Here is a 23,992-nt window from a genome sequence, read left to right on the forward strand (position 1 = left end):
CACTAAAGACATTTATTGGTATAACTACATTGCTCAGGGGTGTGAAAATAGCTATTTTTCTGCAACTATTAGACTTACAACACTGATTTCATTTTATTCACATTTTTAGCACCTACACAGGATAAATTCAACTAAACCCGCACTTCTATTTCCTCAACATCTGTGTCGTGAAGGGCAGCATCTCCCATAATGTAGGGTTAACTAGGAGAAATCTTCTCTAGGGCATGGGTTACACATGCTTTAGGAACCAAATACATGTGCATTTTGCCTACTTCAAAATCACCTAATGTGGAATTCTCAGTATTACCAGAGCTGGAGTTTCTATTAAAAAAGAGCTACTTTTCTGCAGCTATTAAATTTCCAACACTGATTTAATTGTATAGACATTTTTAGCAACTACAAAATATAAATTCAACAAACCCCCCACTTCTATTTCCTCAACATCTGCGCCATGAAGGGCAGCATCTCTCATACCATAGGATTAGCTAGGAGAGATCTTCTGTGGGGCCTGGGTTACAAATGCTTTGGGAATCAAATAAATGGACAATTTGCCTAGTTCAAAACTACTTACCATGGAATTCGCTCCCCAGATCATCTGAGACAATATTGACTTCAACAATTGAACTACTCTGTGATCATATGCACTTCCTCCAATTAGCTGGGGTTCTGCTGTTGTTCACCATTTCCGAGTGGAGATTTTAAATCACTGCTGTTTCTTTGTTAGCATGTCCAGTAAATTGGAGAGTTCTCTCCTGTTGACAGAACTGCACTTGAACTTTCCCCATGTCATCATGGAGGGATGGGGGAAAAGCAAAGCTGAAGTGAGAAATGATGAGTTTAGTAAATGGTCATTGGTCTTAAATTCTCCAATAAATCTGAGCTACATCCTATCAAACTGAACTAATATCCAATTGGGTGACGAAACAGCCTTCAGGAAACATAGAAATCCACATCACAGAGAGAGATAGAATACATGACAATGAAAGTGTCAAGTGAAATTCCGGAGCAGGTTACATCTGATTATTCAGAATCGGGACAAGAGATTCTCCCATCACATTCTCCTCTGATTCATTCAAACATACTTCACTCAGCACTGTCTCAATAGTCAGTTATGTTATTTACAACATTTATACTATCCTAGCATCCAAATAATGGGGATGTGGGGGGGTGACAGCCACCTTGCCAGAAGTGGCTTTACCAAACAGATAGAACCTGCGATTTTAACTCCAAATGATCACACTGTGTTTGGGGTCCCATTTGAATTCCCCTTCCAGGTCTTTAATACTTTCATCTCCAGTCACAATGACTCTGATTTAGGATTAAATAAGTCAAAGCAACATCTCCAAGCACAGACAGCTGAAAACTGTTCCTCACATGACACTTTGAGAAGTGGATGGGTAGAATGTAATGAAGATAAACTGTGCATGGCTCAGACAAAAGGTATCAGTTCTGCAGTGATGGGGAAGGAGGTAATCTCTGAGTCATCCCATCCCCTTCCAGTGTCACAGAGGCCGAAATGACCCCCTTTCCCCCTGCCCCGCTCCTCTTCATTTAAATATAATTTGAAAAGTTCCCAATATAACTGCTCTTCAGCACAACCCAGAGCAACGTGAGAACAACTGGAAATGATACAATCTGTATAATTGGTGACTTTAACAATAACTTTGCAATAGAAGGAATGGTATAAATGTGATGCTCCCTCGTTCCGGATAGGAAGGGCACACTTGAAATAGTCATGGGACAATGGAGTTGACAGAAAGGACAAATAGGTCAACTTCAAAACAGGGTGAATGGCAAAAGGCAAAAATGCACCACTCATCTGGACAAGCTGAGGGATAACTGTGCAGCAAACAGTTCAAACAGCTTTAAAAGTTAGTATGTGGGAATCAGGAAAAGTATTAAAGAAAAAAGTATGGATAGCCCTAGAGGTTTTTATGGTGTTGATCTCCCTTGCAGATTCTCTGATGCCTATCATGGGCTGAGTGCCAAGAGAAGGTATTCTCACGCTCGCTGCATTCATAGGGCCTCTCCCCTGTGTGGATTCTCTGATGTTCAGAAAGGGCTGAGCTGGTAGTGAAGCTTTCCCCACACTCACTGCATTGATAGGGCCTCTCTCCTGTGTGGATTCTCTGATGCCTAATAAGGTTCGAACTGTTTATGAAGGTTTTCCCACACTCACTGCATTCATAGGGCCTTTCCCCTGTGTGGATTCTCTGATGTCTAATAAGGGTTGATCTGTGATTGAAGGTTTTCCCACACTCAGTACATTTATAGGGTCTCACACTGGTGTGGATTTTCTGATGATCAGAAAGGGCTGAGCTGGTAGTGAATTTTTTCCCACACTCAGTGCATTTATAGGGCCTCTCACCAGTGTGGATTCTCTGATGTTGAAAAAGGTATGAGCTGCGACTGAAGGTTTTCCCACACTCACTGCATTCATAGGGCTTCTCCCCTGTGTGGATTCTCTGATGTTCAGAAAGGGATGAGCTGACAGTGAAGCTTTTCCCGCACTCATGGCATTCATAGGGCCTCTCCCCTGTGTGGATTCTCAGATGTTCAGAAAGGGCTGAGCTGGTAGTGAATCTTTTCCCACACTCACGGCATTCATAGGGCCTCTCTCCTGTGTGGATTCTCTGATGCGTACTAAGGTGTGAACTGCGACTGAAGGTTTGCCCACACTCACAGCATTCATAGGGCCTCTCCCCTGTGTGGATGCTTTGATGTAGAAAAAGGCCTGATCTGTGAGTAAAGTTTTTCCCACACTCACTGCATTCATAGGCCCTCTCCCCTGTGTGGATTCTCTGATGTTCAGAAAGGGCTGAGCTGGTACTGAAGCTTTTCCCACACTCACGGCATTCATAGGGGCTCTCCCCTGTGTGGATTGTCTGATGCCTAGTAAGGTGCGAGCTGCGAGTGAAGGTTTTCCCACACTCACTGCATTCATAGGGTCTCTCCCCTGTGTGGATTCTTTGATGTTCAGAAAGGGCTGAGCTGGTAGTGAAGCTTTTCCCACACTCACTGCATTTATAGGGCCTTTCCCCTGTGTGGATTCTCTGATGGGTAATAAGGTGTGATCTGCGAGTAAAGTTTTTCCCACACTCACTGCATTCATATGGCCTCTCTCCTGTGTGGATTCTCTGATGCTTTATAAGGGCTGAGTAGTCACAGACGTTTTTTCCACACTCAGTGCATGTATTTTTTCTCTTTCCCATGAGGATTTCCTGCTGGGTTGTGGTTTCCTTGAGGTCTTTCTGAGTTCCTCGACAGGAAATACATTTACCCACTTTCTCCCCTGGCTGGTTTCCCTGCTCTCTTTCTGGTCTGCGCTGAATCTCACAGGATTGTCCCTGCTCATGACTCCTGGACACATTCTCTTCCAATCTTTGTGATAATGCTCTGTGTTTATCCACTTGCTCAACATTTTCCTGCTGAAAATTCTGCTCCTCTTTCTCACATATCATTGCATCACCTGCAGTAATAGAGAGAGAGAAACCTCAAACAGGGATGGAAAGGGGAAGACCAAACCATTACAAGTTCTGGAGAGAGGTCAAATAAAAATCAGGAACTGAACTCCCCCAAACTCTTCCCCCAAATGTAGTAGTAGGATTTTATGTTTATGTTTTATCTGATTTAGAATGAAGGATAAAGAATAAGAATGTAGCATGTATTAAATGTATTGGTGTATGATCTGATCATATCCTGCCAGCCACCCTTTTTGAATAACAGAAAGGAATGGCCTAATAGGCCAACGGGTAGAGATACATCAGCCAGAATCTGTGTCTGGACTGATTTCAAGACAGTAACAGACCTTCGAGGGTCACCAATTTGTTGTAGGTTTAGCATTGTAAAATAAGTAAAAGAATGCCATGATTGTTTTCTTTTGCATTGCAATTTGATGTTCCTGTTCAAAATGTTGTGTGTAAATTAATTCTGTATTGTGTGTGAATGAGGAATGTGTGTTTTAAGAAATAAGTGTGAAGGCCATTGCTGAACCAGATGTACAAGGGAAGAACTGGAGACAGACGCAAGGGCGCCAGAAGGCTGCAACACGCCCCTAGTGAAATGTCAGAGGAGGGCAGATTGATGACTCTAAAGATGAGACAGGCACCTATCAATGGGGACAATATAGCTATGATCAAAACCAGGATGGGATAACTCCCTGAGGGACTTGATGAAAGAACAAGATAAAGGATGAGGACAATTTAAGAAAATAAGCACTCGTCAAACAACAATTGATTACAGTATGACCGTGCAAAACTCATTGGTCTCAATTAAGGAAAATCAGTATATAAACAAGGTGCCTTGCCATGAAACTCTGGGTTTGACCTGCCAAGACTTGCCGGGAGCATTGTGTCATGACCAATGGAACCCGGCTCCTCCCTACCCGTGATCAACCTTGCTGGCCGCTAGATGGATCCGGACTCTGGACTGGCAACTATAACATCGACTGGCGGAACAGTATGTTTGTGTGTGGTGTGACTGATATGGTGTGTTGTATCTTCAATAAATGCAGCATTTTGACTTTTCCCCTGAAAAAGATCCTATATGCTTCCTATAAGCATAACATTTTTAGTGGAGAATTGCAAAAGGGTGAAGACATGCACTGTGATTATTGGACATACTGCTAAATATTGCTAAAAGGTATACCATACGTATAAAGCAGGGGTCGGCAACCTACGGCACGCGAGCTGATTTTGAGTGGCACGCAGCTCCCTGCCACGGTCCTGGCCCCCAGCCCCACTCAGCGCCCCCCACCCACTGCTCTCCCCTGCGGGGGCAGGAGGCAGAAGCTTGATTCTGCGGCAGCCAAGCTTCCCCCCTCCCCTGCTTCTTCCCCCAGCGTGGTGCTTTCCTGCCCCTCCTCCTCTCCTTCCCTGCACCAATCAGCTGATGGCCCTAGCGAGGGGGAGGGGGAAGAGCGGCAGCGTCCACACAGCTCCGTAGAGGACGCAGAGAGAGGTAGGGACAGAGCCTGGGGGAAGGGGGTGGAACAGGGCATATCCCTTCCAGCCCCCTGCCATGAGCCGCTCAGGGCAGGGGGTGGGAGCACCCCCACGAGCCGAGCACCCCAGCCTTCTGCCCTGACCCCCCCCACACACACTCAGCCCTCTGCCCTGAACCCTCCCACCCCAACACACACCCAGCCTTCTGCCCTGCACCCCCACAGCCCCATCCCTCTGCCCTAAACCCCGCACACACACTCAGCCTTCTGCCCTGCACCCCCATACCTCCAGCCCTCTGCCCTGACCCTTGAACCCCCCCCACACACCCAGCCTTCTGCCCTGCACCCCTCACAGCTCCCAGCCCTCTGCCCTGAACCCCCACACACACCCAGCCCTCTGCCCTGAACCCCCCACACCCCAACACACACCCAGCCTTCTGCCCTGCACCCCCCCAGCCCTCTGCCCTGACCCTTGAACCCCCCACACACCCAGCCTTCTGCCCTGCACCCCCCACACACCTCCAGCCCTCTGCCCTGACCCTTGAACCCCACACACACACCCAGCCTTCTGCCTTGCACCCCCCACCCCCAGCCCTCTGCCCTGACCCTTGAACCCCCCCCCACACCCAGCCTTCTGCCCTACACCCCCCACACACCCCAGCTCTCTGCCCTGATCCCTGAACCCCCTCCCCCAGCCCTCTGCCCTGACCCCTGAAACATGCCCCCCCCCCCAGGTCTGGGGTACCGGCCGCAGGTCCTGCTCAGCCCGCTGCCGGCCTAGGTGAACAGAACCCCAGGCTGGCAGCGAGCTGAGCAGGCTGGTGACATAAGATAAGCATTTTAATTTAATTTTAAATGACGCTTCTTAAACATTTTGAAAACCTTGTTTACTTTACATACAATAGTTTAGTTATATAATATAGACTTATAGAAAGAGACCTTCTAAAAACATTAACCAGCACGCAAAACCTTAAATTAGAGTGAATAAATGAAGACTCGGCACACCACTTCTGAAAGGTTGCCAACCCCTGGTATAAAGTGATCAATCACTCTGGGATTGTGGACACCTGTCATAGAAGATCCAGGCAATAGGGGGAGGATTAGAGTCCTAGCTCCGACCCGTCTGTCGGGGAAAACTATACAGATAAGATATATACAAACTGTCTAGGTATATACACCCCCGGCATGGGCGGCGAGTCCTATGGGCCCATGGTGCCTGGGCACCAGGAATATTCCTGGCCCAGGGCCCGGCTCCAGCAATGTTTGGGGCTGGGTCTCTCCCTCGGCCCCACCTTCTGCCCCTGGGTCCCCCCCACGCATCCTTCGGGCCATTTAAAACAGTCCGGGGCCCCCACTCACCACTGGCAGTGCAGTGGAGCTGAGTGGCTTCCTCCCTGTTTGCTCCACGTGTCTGCCGGCTCCTCCCTGCATCCCCGGGGGGGGGAGAGTGGGGGGGCTGTGTCCTGACCCAAGTGCCCCTGCAGCCAATGGGCAGTGCCTGGGGGTAGCAGCACATGGAGACTCCTGGCCTGCCCTGCCTAGGAGTCCCAGGTAACCGCTGCACCCCCCCCCCCAAGAGCTTGTACCACCCCTTTGCCCCTCAAACTCCCTCCCAGAGCCTGCACCCCCAGGTATACCACACGTATAAAGTGATCAATCACTCTGGGGTTGTGGACACCTGTCATAGACGATCCAGGCAATAGGGGGAGGATTAGAGCCAGAACCCAAACTCTGTCCCAGAGCCTGCACCCCTCACCCCTTTCTGCACACCCACCCCCTGCCCTAGCCTGGAGCCTGCACCCAGTATCCAAACTCCAACCCAGAGCCTGCACACCAACCCCCTTCCCACACACCCTCTCCTGCACCCAAACTCCCTCCTAGAGCTTGCACCCCTCACCCCCTCCTGCACCCCCAGAGCCTGCACCCAGCACCCAAACTCCATCCCAAAGCCTGCATCCTAGACCCCCTCCCCCACCCTAACTCCCTTCCAAAGCCCAATCTGTCTCCTGTCCTGCACTCCAATCCCCTGCCCGAGCCCAGGACCTCCTCCCCCCCTCCCAAACTCCCTCCCAGAGCCATTGGCAGGTGGGGGGGGGGTGGAGTTTGGGGGGACAGAGTTGGAGGGGCAGGTTCTGAGCACCACCAAAATGTCTACAAACCTGCCACACCTGAGCCCCCGGTCCTAGAAGTGCCGGGCCATAAGGGGGAGGGTTAGAGTCCTTGCTCCTATCCGTCTGTCAGGGGAAAATTGCATAGGTGAATATACCCTCAGTCATAGAAGGATAGAGCCCAAAGGGTAGGGGGCTTAGCATTTCCCCGTCCTGCTCTGTCAGGCAGAGTTCTTTTTAGTGGGTAGAGACTTTTCTGTTTTATAAGTCCCAGCATGAGCATGGGCACAGAGAAGTTATAAAGGTAAAATAAATTCATAAAAATATATGTTCAGGCAGTATTTTCTATGTGAGACCCAACTCTGCAAGATATAGGAGTGTGGGCAAATAGTGGTAGCACCTGTGTAAGAAATGTTTAAAAGGAAGCAATCCAAAGATGATACTTTGTTCAAGAGATTACTCCTGTTAAACAGATCATGTTCTGTGTAGTGGGGCAGCTGCCCCACTCCATGAGAGAAAGGGCTGGAACAGCCAGAGAGGCTGCGCAGACCAGCCGCCAATCAGCAAAGGCCTGTGGAGAGCCAATCAGGGCCAAGGAAGAGGCAGCCAATAAGGGCCAGGCTGGGCCCTATATAAAGACTGCCTAATGAAGGAGAAGGGAGTCTTTCCCTGACTAGCAAGGGAGGAGGACTGGCTCCTGAGGTAGGGAGGTAAGCACCTTGGACAGAGCAGTGCTGGGCAGGCTTGGAGGAGCAGATGAGAGCTCTGGCCCATTACCTGCCAGGCTGCGGTCCCTGACTAGAAGGGCTGAGAAAGTGCAAGGGGAAAATGGCCCGGGGAAAATAGTTGGAGAAGAAGGGCAGAGAAGCTGCTACTAGAGGGTCCCCTGGGTTGGGACCCAGAGTAGTGGGTGGGCCTGGGTCCCCCTTCCCCCCCCCCCCTTGTACTGCACCTGGCTGCAGAGAAGCGTGGCAGAGACAGACTGCAACATGCCCGAGGGGAGGGGCTAGACTTTGGGGTTGTGGTTGGCCACCGAGGCAGGTGCAAGCCAAAGGACTGTTACCCTCCCTGGAAGGGGGTGAGAATGGAGTAGTGGGCACTGCCGGAGGGTAGTGTCCTGAAGCGGACGCTGCCGAGCAGGGAGCAACGCAGGTCCAAAACCAGCAGAGCAGACAATGGGCGAGACACCACGCACAGAGGGCACTCCATGGCTGGTGAGAGCTAATTCCCAGACTGACCAGCAGGAGGCGTCGCGGTGGTGAGTCTCGATGCTGCTACACTCTGTTAAACTAAACTCTGAAGGATCTAGGAGTTTGGGCAGTGTAGTATGTTTTGTCAATGATATTGTGATGATTTCACAATTTTAAAGGAAATGATTAAGGAAAGGGACCAGGAGGGGTGGGGGCTAGTTGAGGACCCCACCCCCTTGCTAAATTGGTAGTGAAACAAAGCCTGTGTCCATGAAAAGGGATGGTTCAGCAAGGAAAGCAGGGTCGGGCCCTGACAAACAGGTAGGCAACAAATAAAAAAATTGGAAAACAGGTTGGAAGCCCTGAGGGCATAGTGGCAAAAGAAAAAGGAAAAAAAAAAAAAAAAGTAAGTGTAGGTCATGGGGAATTCAGATCCCTGGAACAATACTTGGAATGGTGAAATCTGAGTTGATGAAAGTGTCATTTTTGGGAGATAAGCAAGTGATTTTAAAAAAGTGTGAGAAGTTCCCTCTGCAGAGGCTGGAGGGAATTAAGCAGTTGAACGCTGTAAAAATGTTAAAAGAAAGAGAAAAGTCTTATAGAAAGAGAACTCTTGGTTTCTTTGTAGCCATTCTGAAGGGAAAATGGGCCCTTTTCCAAAAGAATGTCTGTAAATAAGCCAGGCAAAGAGACAATCGGATTTAAATCATTTGACTATGAACAATTTAGTCGAATTCACTAAAAACATAAGGGGTTTCTATTGGAACTTAACTGCCCCCAAATGAATACAAATGTAATCTATGTACAGCTACATAAAAATTAAAGCAGCGTAAAGAAGGTTAAGAAAAAGTGTGTATAAATATATTGTGTAAATATGTGGAGTGTTTAGGACCTAAAGCAACACTCGCGTTTGTAAAATACTTGTTTTGCAGGTTTAAGATGAATTGGTTTTGTTTTTAAATAACACTAAAATCCATTTGAATCTTTCATTCAAAGTTGCAAAACCAAGAAACACTTTTTGCCAGACACAGGTAACAAGTGTTGTTTGTTTTGGTATTTAGTGTTTAACCCTTATTGAACTTATAAAGCATTAAGGTACCTTATCTTTTTAAAAGACCAAAGTCATGGCTGCAGAAGGGCAGTTAAAACCAGGAGAATGGGGAAAAAAATCTGGATTTTTTTTTTTTTGGGTAAAAAAAATAAGAAATTTAAAAAGTATACAGCGCCCCACACTGAGCCTTAAGGTGGCTGTGTAATCAAATTGTCACTTTGATAAGAGTACATAAAAACTTTGAGCATAAAAGAAAGTTACACCTTATGTAAAAATTAATACAGATAATGTTCTATAAATTAAACTATGGAAGGAATGTGCATTTTCCCCAGAATATGTGCAGTGTATATTGTAGAAGGGGTAAACGAAATGCAAAAACATACCATACTACTCCAGAGGGAGCCAGAATAGGTTGCTGCTTTTTCAGATAGCTATGTGTTTTAGAAGCAGAAGTTAAAAGTTAAAAGTAATCAAAACTCGAAGTTAATTGTGTCCCTTTTAAGACACAGTCTCTAAGCTGCTAATGGCTTTAAATCCAAAAGCAAGCCCCAAAGCATCTGTGTTTAATGTAAATTACCTAACTGATAAAGGAAGAAAAGAACTGCCCATAAATTGCAGTACAAAGAAGTCAAACCAAAGCACAAGATGGGAGACAGGTAGATCAGAGGAGGGTAAGGGCACTAGTAGAAATGCCCGCCCCTACCAATGCCCACTCTTTAAGAGTACTGCTAGGAGGATTCAATTTTCTTAGACCACACATCTATAAATGTGCTAAAATAACTCACCCATTGTGGAAACTTTTTTAAAAAAAGCCAAAATGGGAATGGGGAAAAGAACAGGACTCTGCTTTAACCCTGCTAAAACAGAAGGCTCTCACAGCCCCAGCCCTGTGTTTCCCTGATGAATCACAGCCTTTTGTTAAAAAACAAATGAATGTTTGGCAGCCAATAACATGGCTTTGGCTGCCACACTATTACAAAATATTAAAAAGGGAACCTTAAAATGGGAAGAAGGGGTCACTCACTAGAATCAAAATGGATAGGCCCTTAATCCATAGTGGATTGCCTTAGCCCATTGGTATACTGCATTAAAAAAAAAAAACTGAAATGGGTACATTTCACAAATTAAACTGTTTATATAAACAATGTTTGAATTCTTTGCAGAAAAGGACATCCCGGAACCTGAGCACGAGGTGCTGCTTCACCACCACAATTTTAATCCACAAAAAATGAGACTCCAGTATAAGGTCTGGCTTTACCTGCTTCTGGGAACTTTTAGTGCCCAGATAATTAAAGCAATTAAAAAAAATGCAGCCCTCCTTATAAGCCAATATTTAAAGAATAATTCACTCCCTGCCAACCAATCAACTTGATATTAGCTCCCCAGAGGCAAGAGCAAGGAAAGTAACCAATGCCCGGGTGGGGTGTCAACCCAGCAACAGCCATTGTCCGGCAAGGGAGCTACAATGCAAAGATTCACCTGCATGAGGCCACACTAGGAGAACTGGTCAACCTTGCTTGGATAGACTCAGAAATGCTCACCTTACTCTGAAGCAGAGCGGGGTGGGGTGGGGGGGGGAGGGGGCAAAGCCACAAGGGAAGAAAGGACATGATAAAAGGGAGAGATTTGCCATTTTTCTCTCTTCCCCTACATCTACAGACATCACCAACCATCAAGTGACTGAAGCGCTGATCAAAGGGGAGAGCCTGATTGAAAAGTAACTAGCCAGCCTGTGGTGAAACGTATCAAAGTTTGTAAGGACATTGAAAGTGTTAAGATGAGTTCAGAATGTATTTTGCTTTTATTTCATTTCACCAAATCTGACTTGTGCTTTGACTTATAATCACTTAAAATCTCTCTTTATAGCTAATAAATCTTTGTTTATGCTACCTGAAGCAGTGTTTGGTTTGAAGTGTGTCAGAGGCTCCCCTTGGGATAACAAGCCTGGTACATATGAATTTCTTTGTTAAACTGACGAATTTATATAATCTTGCATTGTCCAGTGAGCATTACTGGACACTGCAAGATGGCAGTTCCTAAGGTTGTGTCTGGGACCAGAGATATTGGCTAGTGTCATTAGCTTGCCAGTAGCTGGGGAAAGCTTACATGCAAGAGGCTGTGTGTGAACACACCAGGAGTGGGGGTTTTCACAGTAGAGCAGAGTAAGGCTGGCTCCCAAAGCCAAGGATTGGGGAGGCCGAGCAGATCACCAGTCCAGATAACACCAGGGAGAACGTCACACCAGTGTGTTTGGATTAAACTCTGTGGGAAATTCCATTTGGGATAACAAGGCTGGTGCATATCATTTTCCACTGATGAAATGAAAAATTTAATATGAGCTTGTGGTGTTCAGTAGCATACTGGAGAGTAGAATACACAAATTTCTCTGGGAAAGTCTGGCACTTGACAATTTGTGTTCTTCTGTGTGTAATTCATGAATGGCTGACTAGCAGCACTCAATACTGTGTAGCTGGAAGAGTGTTACATGCTGGAGACTGTGTTTACTGCCCAAGAGGGGCTGTTCTCACAGTAAAACAGTGGAAAAGGCACCCCAGGTTGGAGAACTGATTGGACTCTGAGTAATGTCACAGTCACTCATTATGACAGAGCCTCTTACAACACAGAGAAGGTAAATCCGTGTCCCAGAAATTGAAGACTCCAGACAGAGGGCAAGTCTCCCTAAAACTGCTTCTTGCTGACAGAGGTCCAGAGACAAAGAGTGTCCTGGGGAAGGTGGGAACAGTAAGCATGGGCTGGTGGGGTTCAGCAGAGAAAGGGAACAGGAAGGGCAGGGATATCACTTAATGCAGGATCTCAGCAGTGCTAGATGTCCGGATAGCACATAGTGCAGCCTATTGGAAAACATAATCCCAACTATACATATAAAATGATAAGGTCTTAATTAGTTGTTTCCACTCAAGAGACGGATCTTGGAGTCATTGTGGACAGTTCTTTGAAAATATCCACTTAATGTGCAGCGGCAGTCAAAAAAGCGAACAGAATGTTGTGGATCATTAAGAGAGGGATAGATAATAACAGAAAATATCATATTGCCTCTATATAAATCCATAGTACACCCACATATTGAATACTGAGTGCAGATGTCGTCTCAAAGTTATATTGGAAAAGGTTCAGAAAAGGGCAACAGAAATGATTAGGGGTATGGAACAGATTCCCTATGGGGAGAGATTAAAAAGACTGGCTGTTTTCAGCTAGGAAAAGAGACGAAAAAGAGGAGATATGATAGAAGTCTATAAAATCAAGACTGCTGTGGAGAAAGTAAATAATGAAGTGTTATTTGCTACTCCTCCTAACACAAGAACTGGGAGTCACCCAATTAAATTACTAGGCTGCAGACTTAAAACAACCCAAAGGAAGTATTCCTTCACACAACGGACAGTCAATCTGTGGAACTCTTTGCCAGAGGAAGTTGTGAAGGCCAAGACTATAAGAGGGTTCAAAAAAAGAACAAGATAAATACATGGACAATAGGTCCATGAATAGCCATTAGCCAGGAGGGCAGGGATGATGTCCCTAGCCACTGATTGCCAGAACCTGGGAATGGATGACAGATGATGGATCACTTGTGGATTGCCTGTTCTGTTCATTCCCTCTGGGACACCTGGCTTTGGCCACTATCAGAAGACAGGATACTGGGCTAGATCGACCTTTGATCTGACCCAGTGAGGCTGGATTTACGTACTAGGGAATATAATGAGTCCAGTGTAATGGGAGGGAGTATGAAAATCCCCGCGTGTGGAGAACACTGGGAAATTAGAAGCTATAATTCATGAGCAACAGGCTCTAATTAGTCTGGAAAGACAGAATGTGAAAAATAAGAATCAGGTCATGTGACTTCAGGAATAGAGCGAGAAGAGAGCTTGTGGCTATTACACATGCTGAAGGGGGAGCAAGGCTCTCCAGGCCTAAAGAAGTTTCACTACCAACCTAGGCCATTTTCACATGCTGGGGTGCAATCCAGCATAGTGAGGAGTTGTCATCTGTAATCCTGGCTGAGATTCATTGTTCTGCTGCTGGAGCTCCCTTGTCTGGATACTCCCAGCCAGCATTCAAGGACACCCTGAGTGTCTGTGTGACAGGTAACCCTGGACCAGCAGCTCTGACTCCAGCAGTCTGCTTGTTACACCCCAAGCACATTCTGGTTTGGGTGGAGAAGGCTCAGGGTTTGAGAGAGAGCCAGGAGTAGGAACCTTCTTTTGGTTATGCTGAACCGAACCCCCAGTTTTCTTCAGCAAACAGGAGATATTTGACACTGTGCGATACTACTCCTGTGCTCTGTTCCCAAAGTGTTCTGTAGGAGAAGAGGGTAGAGTGGTATTGTCTGTGTCAGTGGCATGATGGGGCAGAGTAGAGGTGGCATTGTGAGACTGGCGTGAACCTTATCTCTTCATTTCCCCCTTTTTGATGTTATTGACAAGAACTGGAACCGTATAGATCATTGTTGCAACCAAGGTCCTGTAGTGGCACCGAATCTTATATAAAGGGGGACAAATGAGATGTCTAAGACCAGGTTATGGTTTGCTGGTTCTGATTATGCTATCTGTATGCATGTATTATTTTTGTATTTAAAGTTATGAATATTGGCTTTATACTGTCTGTAACTCAAACTTATGCTATGCTTCTGGGTGACATCCCAGACAAGTTGGCGTTAGCTCTGCCTAGCCTGATTGATGGCCCATAAGGACCATCAGCTATACAACTGACCCATTGAGAGAAGGCAGAAATACCCTGTGACTCAGCAAAGTATGCAGGGACTTGCCCATGTGACTCCAGACTCTATTTTGCTGTAATTTTCCACAGTAAGGACAAAAGAGGTGTCCTTACAACTGGAAGAGACTATAAAAGGCAGCTGCCTCACCTCCATCTTGTCTTCAATCCTGCTTCTTACCTTTGGAGGGACTTTGCTACAAACTGAAGCTCTAAACAAAGGACTGATGACCTATCCCAGCAGTGGATGTTCTCCAGAGACTTGATGTGAACCTGCAGTTTATTCCACCACTGCTACAAGCCTGAACCAAGAACTTTGCCTTTACTGTATGGAATTGATTCCATTTAACCAATTCTAGCCCATCTATATCTTTTTATTTTATGAATAAACCTTTAGATTTTTAGATTCTAAAGGATTGGCAATGACGTGATTCATGGGTAAGATCTGATTTGTATACTGATCTGGGTCTGAGGCTTGGTCCTTTGGGATCGAACCTTTTTTCTTTTACTGGGGTATTGGTTTTCATAACCATTTGTCCCCATAACAAATGGCACTGGTGGGGATACTGGGAAACTGGAGTGTCTAAGGGAATTGCTTGTATGACTTGTGGTTAGCCAGTGGGGTAAAACCAAAGTCTTCCCTGTTTGGCTGGTTTGGTTTGCCTTAGAGATGGAAAAACCCCAGCCTTGGGCTGTAATTGCCCAGCTTGAAGCAATTTGTCCTGAATTGGCACTCTCAGTTGGATCCCGCCAGAACCAGCATCGTTACACCCTTCTAATATCCGAGGGCACAGCAATCCTTACCCAGCGAGGTCACACTCTCATAGTTCTTCTGCATGACTTGTCTGTAGAGGGCTCCTAAGCAGGGTCCAGCAGAGCCCACTCTTTTACACAGCCACCTCCTCGAAGGTCACCGGTCTCTGAAAGAGCAAGAGTCCCACACTCAATACCTGCTGCCCCACTCACAGCCCCACTATTTGTGGGGGAGAGGAGCCAAATGGAAGTGCTGGGTGGCTCGCAGTCAACAAAGTCCCACCCCACCCCGCTCAGAGCATCCAGGAAACACCAGGGTGAGGGGACGAAGAGAGAGCCCCTTGTCTCTCTCAGCAGATCCATCACACACCTACTAGTCACAGATTGATACAGGAGATGGAGCCCGTAGCAGGGTCCAGGGAGAGCTCCCTGGTAGGAAGCCCCAACACCCTCCTCATTTTGAGGAGCTGGATATGAAGGGAGGGGCAGCTTCCCTAAGCCTGACTGGTGGGTGCCCCTTTCATATCTCAGAGCGGCTGCTGATTAGTCAGGTCGGGCTCCAGCACTATCAGTCTGGTCAGTTTTCCCAGCCCCATGTAGGTGGGTTATTTTCTGTTCAACAAATTAGGGCATTTCCACCTCCGAATCTCATGAGTCTACTCCTAAAATCTAGGCCACTTATTAAACAACTCCCAGCAGGTTTGCCACAGCTGTCCTCCTCCCTTTTTCTACCCTGTGCATCTCCTCTCCTGCTCCAATCTCCAAATCAGACTGTGCAAACCTTCCCATCTCCGGTGTATTTTCTGTCCCTCTCCTCCAGCAGGAACCCACCAACCGCTCCCCCCCATGATCCCTACCTGAGCTGGCTCCACTGCAGCCATTTCTCTTCCCTATCCCATGGGAGGACGGGATGAGCTGGAGCGAAACATGGACATCATTCTGCAGCCTGTCTGGGTGAGAAGGGCAGTGGTGGAGGTTTCAGAACAAGCTTCAGTGAATTTCACATCATGATTCCCCCAAGCCCTTTCCCTGCAGACAGACATCCTAGATTCTGCCAGGCCGGGAAAACGCTCAATCTGTTTATTACAATGTAGGCCTGGCCCTTCCTGCAAGGCTAAGCCCACAGACACATTTTTAACCTCCCTTCTTCCTCCCTGCATCCTGTAATAAAGTCTCTGAACACAAGGCTAGAAAAAAGCAGAACCAAAGGAGTTACTTTTGACAATTCCCTTTGCCACTGACCCTACGGGAGCAACACCCCAGCAGGAGGGATATGGACTCAGGAACTGGGTTTTCCTCTGTCTGATCCTCATCTTGTCCACAGGAAAGTGACTCTACCCAGGGTGCACTAATACATCTGTCTGGGCAGATTAGAGATCTGGAAATCTCTCTTGAAACTCTTCTCTCCCACAGCCCCTTTCAGTCTGTCTTTCTCCTTCTATCTCCTTTTCCCTGTCCCCTTTCCCTGCCGATCTGGTAGGAAAGTCCCATTCCTGGATTGGTTGCTCCCCATGGCTGGATTTGCTCCTGCAATTGCTAATGGCAGGACAAATGACCGGGGAAGGGGGCACAGCTGTTTGTGTAGAGTCATTTTAATACCAGACTACAGCATTTTCCCTGGGATTCTTTCAGTTACCTGGAGTTTGTGGCTCAGAATTTAGTATAAACAGGGCTCAGGTCTGCCCCAAGGCTGGAGAAAGTCATCAAGTGGGCAGTGCAGAGAAGAAGCTTTATTTAAAAGGTCACATCCCAGCACAGAACCCCCACTGGGGGAGCAGCAGCTGCTAAGCCTGGTCTTCCAGATCACAATGGAGACTGCAGCATCTGACAGAGGAACCTGAACCCCAATATCCTGAGCAGAGAGGGACAGAGCGTTTGAGCAGCCTTCCCTCCTTTAGCTCTCTGGGGAGAGCAGCTAATGAGAGCACCTCCTCACAGGGAGAATTACTAATCTCATTTGCCTCACTGTCCATCTGGAATATCTGCTTATTTTCCATACAGTGACTCTGGATTAACAATGTTCTCAATGAAACCAGATTTCAGAAAGAATGAGTCCAGAATGCTGTAGAAGAGACCATTGTATGACAGTGCTAACTCCCTTCCCACCTCCCTCACCCCTCAGATCTAGGACAAGGAGTGGGAGGCATGAATATTCCCAATGAAACCTGAAGATCCTGCAGTTTTCAAGAGGGGAGAAAAGCAAAATCTGTGATTTCACCTCACAGTGTTTGATAAGTGGATAGAAAGTTATCACAGTGACTGGCCATGTGGCTGGGGACTGCCGCGCAGTGCTTGGAGCCAGGATTCTGGCACAAACTGATCAGGGAGAAGGAATACTATTAGTAGCAGCCCCCAGAGCCCCCAGCCAGGGTCCCACCAGATATTCCCTGGGATCCAGTCCCCAGAGTCCCTGGCCAGGGACCCCAGATACCCCTCAGACCCCCACCAGACACAATAAGAGCTGGACATTGGTGAAGTGGAGAGAAAATGGGGCACAATTGGGGGAGGGGAACAGAGACCTTCTCAGGGATTTGAGGGAAAAAGGGGGGGGGTCACCCTGGATGTTGCTCGTTGCTCTCTAGGAAGAAGGGGGGCAGGGCTGGAGAGAATGGGGGGGTCCGCACGGGAGGGGACAGCGGTAAATCCGAGGGGATCTCAGCCCCCCCCCTTTATCTCCCCGCTCCTCGGGGATGACCTGCTCTTCTCCCCCCCCCCCATGTCCGGGCTGCACAGACATTTTCCATCCCAGGTCTCCCCTCCCCGCCCGGTCTCACCCCCGCCCGGCCCCACGCAGGGATCCCAGTGGGGGCTGGTCCCCTCCCCCCAGGATCCCCCGTGGGGCCCCAGGGCAGAGCCTGGCCGGGCCCAGGGGCGTTGGGCTCCTGCGGGGACAACAGCTCTGAGCCCCCCGCGGGCGCTGCCTCCAGGGAGCAGATCCCGGCGCTGCGAGATGCCGGGTCCCCCCCACGGACACTGGGGCAGAGTCACCGCGCGGACCCGCCCCGGGCTCGCTCCGGTACCTGGAGGCTGCAGCGCCGCAGCGGGTGATCGCTGCCTCTGCGCATGCGTGACTGCCCCCACCCCAGATCTGCGCATGCCCAGAGCCGGGAGACACAAACTTCTCCGGCTCCGGGAGAGGCTCCAACGGCCCCGCACGAGCCAGGCAGAGCCGCAGCACCCCGCGCGCGTTCACAGCTCGACTCGTCCTCCCTCCGCTCAACGCCACTTCCGCTCCCGGGAGGGGCAGGAACTACATCTCCCAGCCTGCCCCGGAGGCCGCTTCCGCCCTCTTCAGCTCAGGTAAGGGAGGATTACAGCAGCTCTCCTCCTCCTCCTCCCTGTCCAACGTCACTTCCGCTCGCTGCTGAGTTAGGAACTACATCTCCCAGACTGCTCCGGGGGGGTGCTTCCGCCCTCTCCAGTCCAGATAAGCTGAAATTGCGCATGCTCCGTGCGAGTCCCCGTGGGGGCGGGAGAACAAAGCTGCTGCGGCTGCCTCTGTGTGATCCGGGGGCTCGGGCTGAGCAGCTGCTGCTCCCCGGGATCTGTGCTGGGGGGAGCCCGGCATTAACTTCTCCGTGCCCAGCCGGGGGGGCTTTCTCCAGCTGGGACCCGCCCCCTGGGCAGCCCGCACCAGGCCCCGGGCCGGAGCCCCCGGTGAGTGAGAGACCCCGGGTGGGGGGCGCTGGGGCCGGGCAGGAAAGTGACTCTCCGCCCCGGGGACCCTGGGAGAAGCCTCGGAGCTGCCTCAGCCCCAGTGGAGCTGTAGCAGGATCTGTCCCCGGCACCGCTGGGATGGGGGGGCAGAGACTGGGGCCCGGCGGGGGGTCCCCTGTGGGGTGTCGGGCAGGGAGGGGAGAAGCCGGAGTTGCGGGGGGGTTGAGCTGTCTCTGTGCAGCCAGGAAATCCCTGGGGGAGAAGTGGCGGGCGGGGGGAGGGGAGTTAATTGGATCCTGTCCCTGTTTGTGCCACTTGCCTCTCACCCCCTGATACAAATTCTCTCTAGTTCTGCCCCTTTTCTCTCTCAGTATCTCACACGTGGCTATAAAATCCGGGAAGATCCCCCCCCCCTTTTCCCCTCAAATGATCAGCTCTCTTGTATCTCCTGATTTTGCCCCGTTCTCTCCATAATTCTCAAATTTCTATTCATTTATCACACACTGATGTGAAATACACTCAGATTTTACCTCATATCAACAACTGACATAAAACCCCTCTGATTTTCCACTTTCCTCTATAATCTGTAAAAATTGATCCAAAATCTCTCAGATTTCCACCATTTTTCTTCATTTCTGAATATTGATCTCAAATCTCAGGTTTTGCCTCTTTCTATGTCTTTATCAAATGTCAATTAAAAATCCTGTTGGGTTTGGGGCTGTTCCCTCTATTCCTAAATCCCAGCAACTTCTCCTTCCTTGGAGGGACCCTGTAGCCCTGAGTCCTTCTCCATCCTAGATGCTCAGTGATCATCTTTCCCCTCTCCTTTGAGAATCATTTGTTCCCTCCTTTACCTCTGTTAAAATGTTTGCTGATGAAAGAGACCATCCACATATTATATTTAATACACATCAAAGCCAGAGGCCTCCCCCTGTTTGGGGGATCAGTGGTTCACAGCTGATAATGGGAGAGTTGTCTGGACCTTTTATTTTCTCCAGCTGGCACGGGATGAGGTCACTCTGAGTGCAGCGTGGGTCCAGAAGTATCCCAAACCCCATGACAAATGGTCTCCCTGAGGGGTTGCTTCCCGCAGTGCTAAGATGTAGCCATCTCTGGGGTGGATCCATGGTGGCCATTATTTGCTAGTGACAGGGCATGGAAATTTCTTACCTATTTTGGCCGTCCAGGTCTTCCATTCCCCTGTCAAAGAAGCATCCCCCAGGGCTCCCTCTGCCTGTGCGACTGGCCAGCAGGGGGTGGTGATAACTTTCTATCCACTTCTCAGACACTGTGAGGTAACACTGTTGCTGGGGGAGGTGTGTGTGTATGTGTGTGTGGGGGGGGGGGAGATTGCAGCTGGAGCTGAAGGGGCATTGTGGTAGGGGCAGGCCTCTGGGTGACTGGGCAGGGGGTACCCTAGTCAGCTTGGTGGGTTCTGGAGGTTTGGGCTTTTGGGGGGTGGTTCTGAGGTGCCCAGCCCTGAGGCTATGGGTCCTGGAGGTGGATATTGCTGGGGGCCTGTTGGCTGCAGAACAGTGGGGATGGGTGTATCTTGGGGAGGTGGGACAGGGGGTTAGAAGCTGCCTGGTGCTGTGCCAGGGGCTCTGTCTGGACTTCCACCACTTGCTCCTGGGATCATTGCTATGCCCAGTGCACAGAGCTGTTGGGGGGGGGGGGGGCAGGATGGATCCCCAGCAGTAGGTCAGGGGATGCCAGGCAAGCAGACTGAGGGGTCCCGCTGTGAACCATCAGGGGGTCCTGCTGGGGGGAGGAGGGGATCCCAGGCAAATGGCATGGCAGATCCTGCTGGAGGGCAGGTGGGGGTCCTAGGCAGGCAGTGGGGGAATCCCAGGGAGGCAGTGAGGGACTGAGTTCCCAGTGGGGGATCCCTGGCTTCTGGGGGCTCTTGGTGGGCGGAACCTTTTGGGATTCCCAACCTGGCAGTGATTGTCTGGGGGTGGGGGGGGTTTCCCTGGCCAGTGGGGCTCTGAGGGGTATCTGGGATCCCTTGCCAGGGACTCTGGCGGATGGGTCCCAGGGAATATCTGGTGGGACCCTGGCTGGGGTTCTGGGTACTGGAGAGTGTTTGGGGGCTCTGGGGGCTGCTACTAACCGTATTCCTTCTCCCTGATCAGTTTGTGCCAGAATCCTGGCTCCAAGCACTGTCAGGCAGGCCCCAGCCGCCACCCAGTCACCGTGATAACTTTCTATCCACTTATCAAACACTGTGAGGTGAAATCACAGATTTTGCTTTTCTCTCCTCTTGAAAACTGCAGGAACTTCCAGTTCTGTTGGGAAAATTCATGCCCCCAGTCCTTGTCCTAGATGGGGGTGAGAGAGGTTGGAAGAGGGTTAGCACTGCCACACTATGGTCTCTTCCAGAGCATTCCTTCTGAAATCTGGTTTTATTGAGACCAATGTTAATCCAAAGTCACTGTATGGAAAGACTCAAGATGGACAGTGGGGCAAATGAGATTAGCAATTCTCCCTGTGAGGAGGGGCTCTCATTAGCTGCTCTCCCCAAAGAGCTAAAGGTGGGAAGCTGCTCAAACGCTCTGTCCCTCTCTGCTCAGGATATTGGGGTTCAGGTTCCTCTGTCAGAAGCTGCAGTCTCCATTGTGATCTGGGAGACCAGGCTTAGCACCTGCTGCTCCCCCAGCAGGGGTTCTGTGCTGGGAAGTGACCTTAATTAAAGCTTCTTCTCTGCCCAGCCTAGGTGATGACTTTCTCCAGCTGGTATTAGCCCCGTAGGGCAGCCCTGGCCCTGTTAATACTAAATTCTGAGCCAGAGACTCCAGGTAACTAAAAGAAACCCAGGGAAAATGCTGGGGTCTGGCATTAAAATGATTCTACACAACCCCCCCCCCCCCCATTTCTCCTCCCATTAGCAATTTCAGGAGCAATTGCAACCATGGGGGAGCAAACAACCCAGGAATGGGACTTTCCTAACAGTCTATCAGGGAGAGGGGACAAGGGAAAGGAGATAGGAGAAAGAGACTGAAAGCGTCCGTGGGAGAAAACAGTTTCAAGACATATTTCCAGATCTCGCATCTGTCTGGGTAGATTAATTACTGCACCCTGGGTAGAATCACTGTCCTGTGGACAAGATGAGGATCAGACTTAGGAAAACCCAGTTCCTGACTCCATATCCCTCTTGCTGGGGTGTGGCTGCCAAGGGGTCATTGTCAGAGGGAATCATCGAAAGTGACTCCTTTGTTCTAGCCTTGTGTTCAGAGATTTTGTTATGGGATGGGGGGAGGGAGAAGGGAGGTTAAAAATCTCTCTGTGGGCTTAGCCTGGCAGGAGGGGCCAGGTCTACACTGTAATAAAGAGATTGAGCATTTTCTCAGCATGGCAGAATGTAGAGTGTCTGTCTGCAGGGAAAGAGCCTGGGGGAATCGTGCTGTGAAATTAACTAAAGCCTGTTCTGAATCCTCCAGAACTGCCCTTCTAATCCATACAGTCCGAAGAATGACGTCCATGTTTCGCTCCAATTCATCGCAGCCTCCTATGGGACAGGGTAGAGAAATGGCTGCAGAGGAGACCAGTTTATGTAGGGATCATTGGGGGGATGCTGGTGGGTTCCTGCAGGAGAGAGGGGGACAGCAAATATACGGGAGATGGGAAGGTTTGCACAGTCTGGTTTGGAGGTTGGAGCAGGGCAGGAAATGCACAGGGTGGAGAAAGGGAGGAGGACAGGGTATGGCAAACCTGCTGGGAGTTGTTTAATAAGTGGCCTAGATTCTAGAAACAGACCCATGAGGTTCGGAGGTGGAAATGCTCTGATTTGTTGAACAGAAAATAACTCACCTACATGGAGCTAGAAAAACTGACCAGACTTCTAGTCCTCGAGCCTGACCTGACTAACCAGCGGCTGCTGTGAGATAGGAAAGGGGCACCCACCAGTCAGGCTTAGGGGAGATTCCCCTCCCTTCATATCCAGCTCCTCACAATGAGGAGGGTGTTGGGGCTTCCTACCAGGGAGCTCTCCCTAGACCCTGCTAGAGGCTCCATCTCCTGTATCAGTCTGTGGCTAGTAGGTGTGTGATGGATCTGCTGGGAGAGACAAGGGGCTCTCTTTGTCCCTTCACCCTGAGCTTCCATTTGATTGGCTCCTCTCCCCCACAAATACTGGGGCCGTGAGTGGGGCAGCAGGTACTGAGTGTTGGGCTCTTGCTCTTTCAGGGGCTGGTGACCTTCGAGTTGGTGGCTGTGTATTTCACCAGGGAAGAGGGGGCTCTGCTGGACCCCACTCAGAGAACTCTCTACAGAGACGTCATGCAGGAGAACTATGAGTATGTGATCTCGCTGGGTAAGGGTTACTGTTCCCTCGGTTCTTGGAAGGGGAAATGAAGTTAAAGTTCATGCCAGCCCCACAATGCCACCTCTACTCTGTCCTGTTTCAGCATCACCCCAATATGCCAGTAAAACACACACTACCAGAGACCCTCCCCTGCTGCAGAACACTTTGGGAACAGCGCACAGGAGCAGTATCGCAGTGTATCAAATATCTCTGGTTTGCTCAAGTAAAACTGGGGGTTAGGTCCAGCATAACGAACAGAAGCTTCCTACCCCTGACCTTCTCTTCAAACCTGAGCCTTCTCCACCCAGACCAGAATGTCCTTGGGGTGTAACAAGCAGGCTGCTGGAGTCAGAACTGCTGGTCCAGGGTTACTTATCACACAGACACTCAGTGCACCCTTGAATGCTGGCTGGGAGTATCCAGAAAAGGGAGCTCCAGCAGCAGAACATGTAATCTCACCCAGGATTACAGATGATACAAATCCTCACTATTCTGGATTGCACCCCAGCATGTGAAAATGGCCTAGGTTGGTCGTGAAACTTCTTGAGACATGGAGAGTCTTGCTCCCCCATCACCATGTGTAATAGCCCCAATCTCGCGTCCCTGCAGGCTCTTTGGATTTTTGAGTCCCTCATTGCCAAAGTCACATGACCCTGATTCTTCTTTTTACATTCTGAGTTTCCAGACTAATTAGACTCTGTTGCTCCTGAATTACAGCTTCTAATTTCCCAGTGTTCTCCACACCCAGGTATTTCCTACTCCCTTCCATTACGCTGGACTCACTACATTCCCTAGTACATAAGAACGGCCATACTGGGTCAGATCAAAGGTCCATCTAGCCCAGTATCTTGTCTTCCAATAGTGACCAATGCCAGGTGTCCCATAGGGTATGATCAGAACAGGTAATCATCAAGTGATTCATCTCCTGTCGCCCATTCCCAGCTTATGGCAAACAGAGTTTAGGGACACCATCCCTGCCCATTCTGGCTAATAGCCTTTAATGTACCTATCCTCCATGAATTTATCACGTTCTTTTTTTGAACCCTGTTATAGTCTTGGCCTTCACAACATCCTTTGGCAAAGAGTTCCACAGGTTGACTGTGCGTTGTGTGAAGAAATGCTTCCTTTTGTTGGTTTTAAACCTGCTGCCTATTAATTTCATTGGGTGATTCCTAGTCCTTGTGTTATAAGAAGGAGTAAATAACACTTCCTTATTTACTTTCTCCACACCAGTCATGATTTTATAGACCTCTCTCATAT

General features: G+C 49.2%; 2 protein-coding genes across 6 annotated transcripts in view; one reads left to right on the forward strand and one right to left on the reverse strand.

Annotated features, from left to right (window-relative positions):
* On the reverse strand, positions 1 to 17,984 carry LOC135889371 (zinc finger protein 883-like). Of its 5 annotated transcripts, none has more exons than XM_065417239.1 (5): positions 17,793 to 17,984; positions 15,630 to 15,722; positions 14,824 to 14,939; positions 2,369 to 3,469; positions 1 to 816 (listed from the first exon to the last, which is right to left on the reverse strand). In XM_065417239.1, exons 3-5 carry the CDS (start codon positions 14,855 to 14,857, stop codon positions 704 to 706), a joined length of 1,248 nt encoding a protein of 415 aa, XP_065273311.1. In that variant the 5' UTR covers positions 14,858 to 14,939; positions 15,630 to 15,722; positions 17,793 to 17,984; the 3' UTR covers positions 1 to 703. The 5 variants fall into 5 exon arrangements, with proteins under 5 accessions (XP_065273311.1, XP_065273307.1, XP_065273308.1 ...); XM_065417235.1 differs by lacking the exon at positions 1 to 816 and adding an exon at positions 16,409 to 16,624 and having other exon boundaries at positions 833 to 3,469; XM_065417236.1 differs by lacking the exon at positions 1 to 816 and having other exon boundaries at positions 833 to 3,469; positions 15,630 to 15,718.
* Positions 15,700 to 23,992, forward strand: part of LOC135889511 (zinc finger protein OZF-like) — a 19,543-nt gene continuing 11,250 nt past the window's right edge. The window contains exons 1-2 of the mRNA XM_065417378.1: positions 15,700 to 15,726; positions 22,615 to 22,741. Coding sequence (XP_065273450.1) covers positions 15,700 to 15,726; positions 22,615 to 22,741 — 154 coding nt within the window. The remainder of the gene's footprint in view (positions 15,727 to 22,614; positions 22,742 to 23,992) is intronic.

This window comes from Emys orbicularis, chromosome 15 (genome assembly GCF_028017835.1).
Source record: "Emys orbicularis isolate rEmyOrb1 chromosome 15, rEmyOrb1.hap1, whole genome shotgun sequence".
Taxonomy (NCBI): domain Eukaryota; kingdom Metazoa; phylum Chordata; order Testudines; family Emydidae; genus Emys; species Emys orbicularis.

Bases quoted from the DNA above. Each gene is read 5' to 3' on its own strand.
- LOC135889371 (XM_065417237.1), bottom strand. From the start codon at position 14,857: ATGCAGAAGAACTATGAGAGTGTGACCTCGCTGG. The intron at 3,470-14,823 runs GTAAGGATTGCT...CTATTACTGCAG, and splicing joins TGAGAGTGTGACCTCGCTGG to GTGATGCAATGATATGTGAG.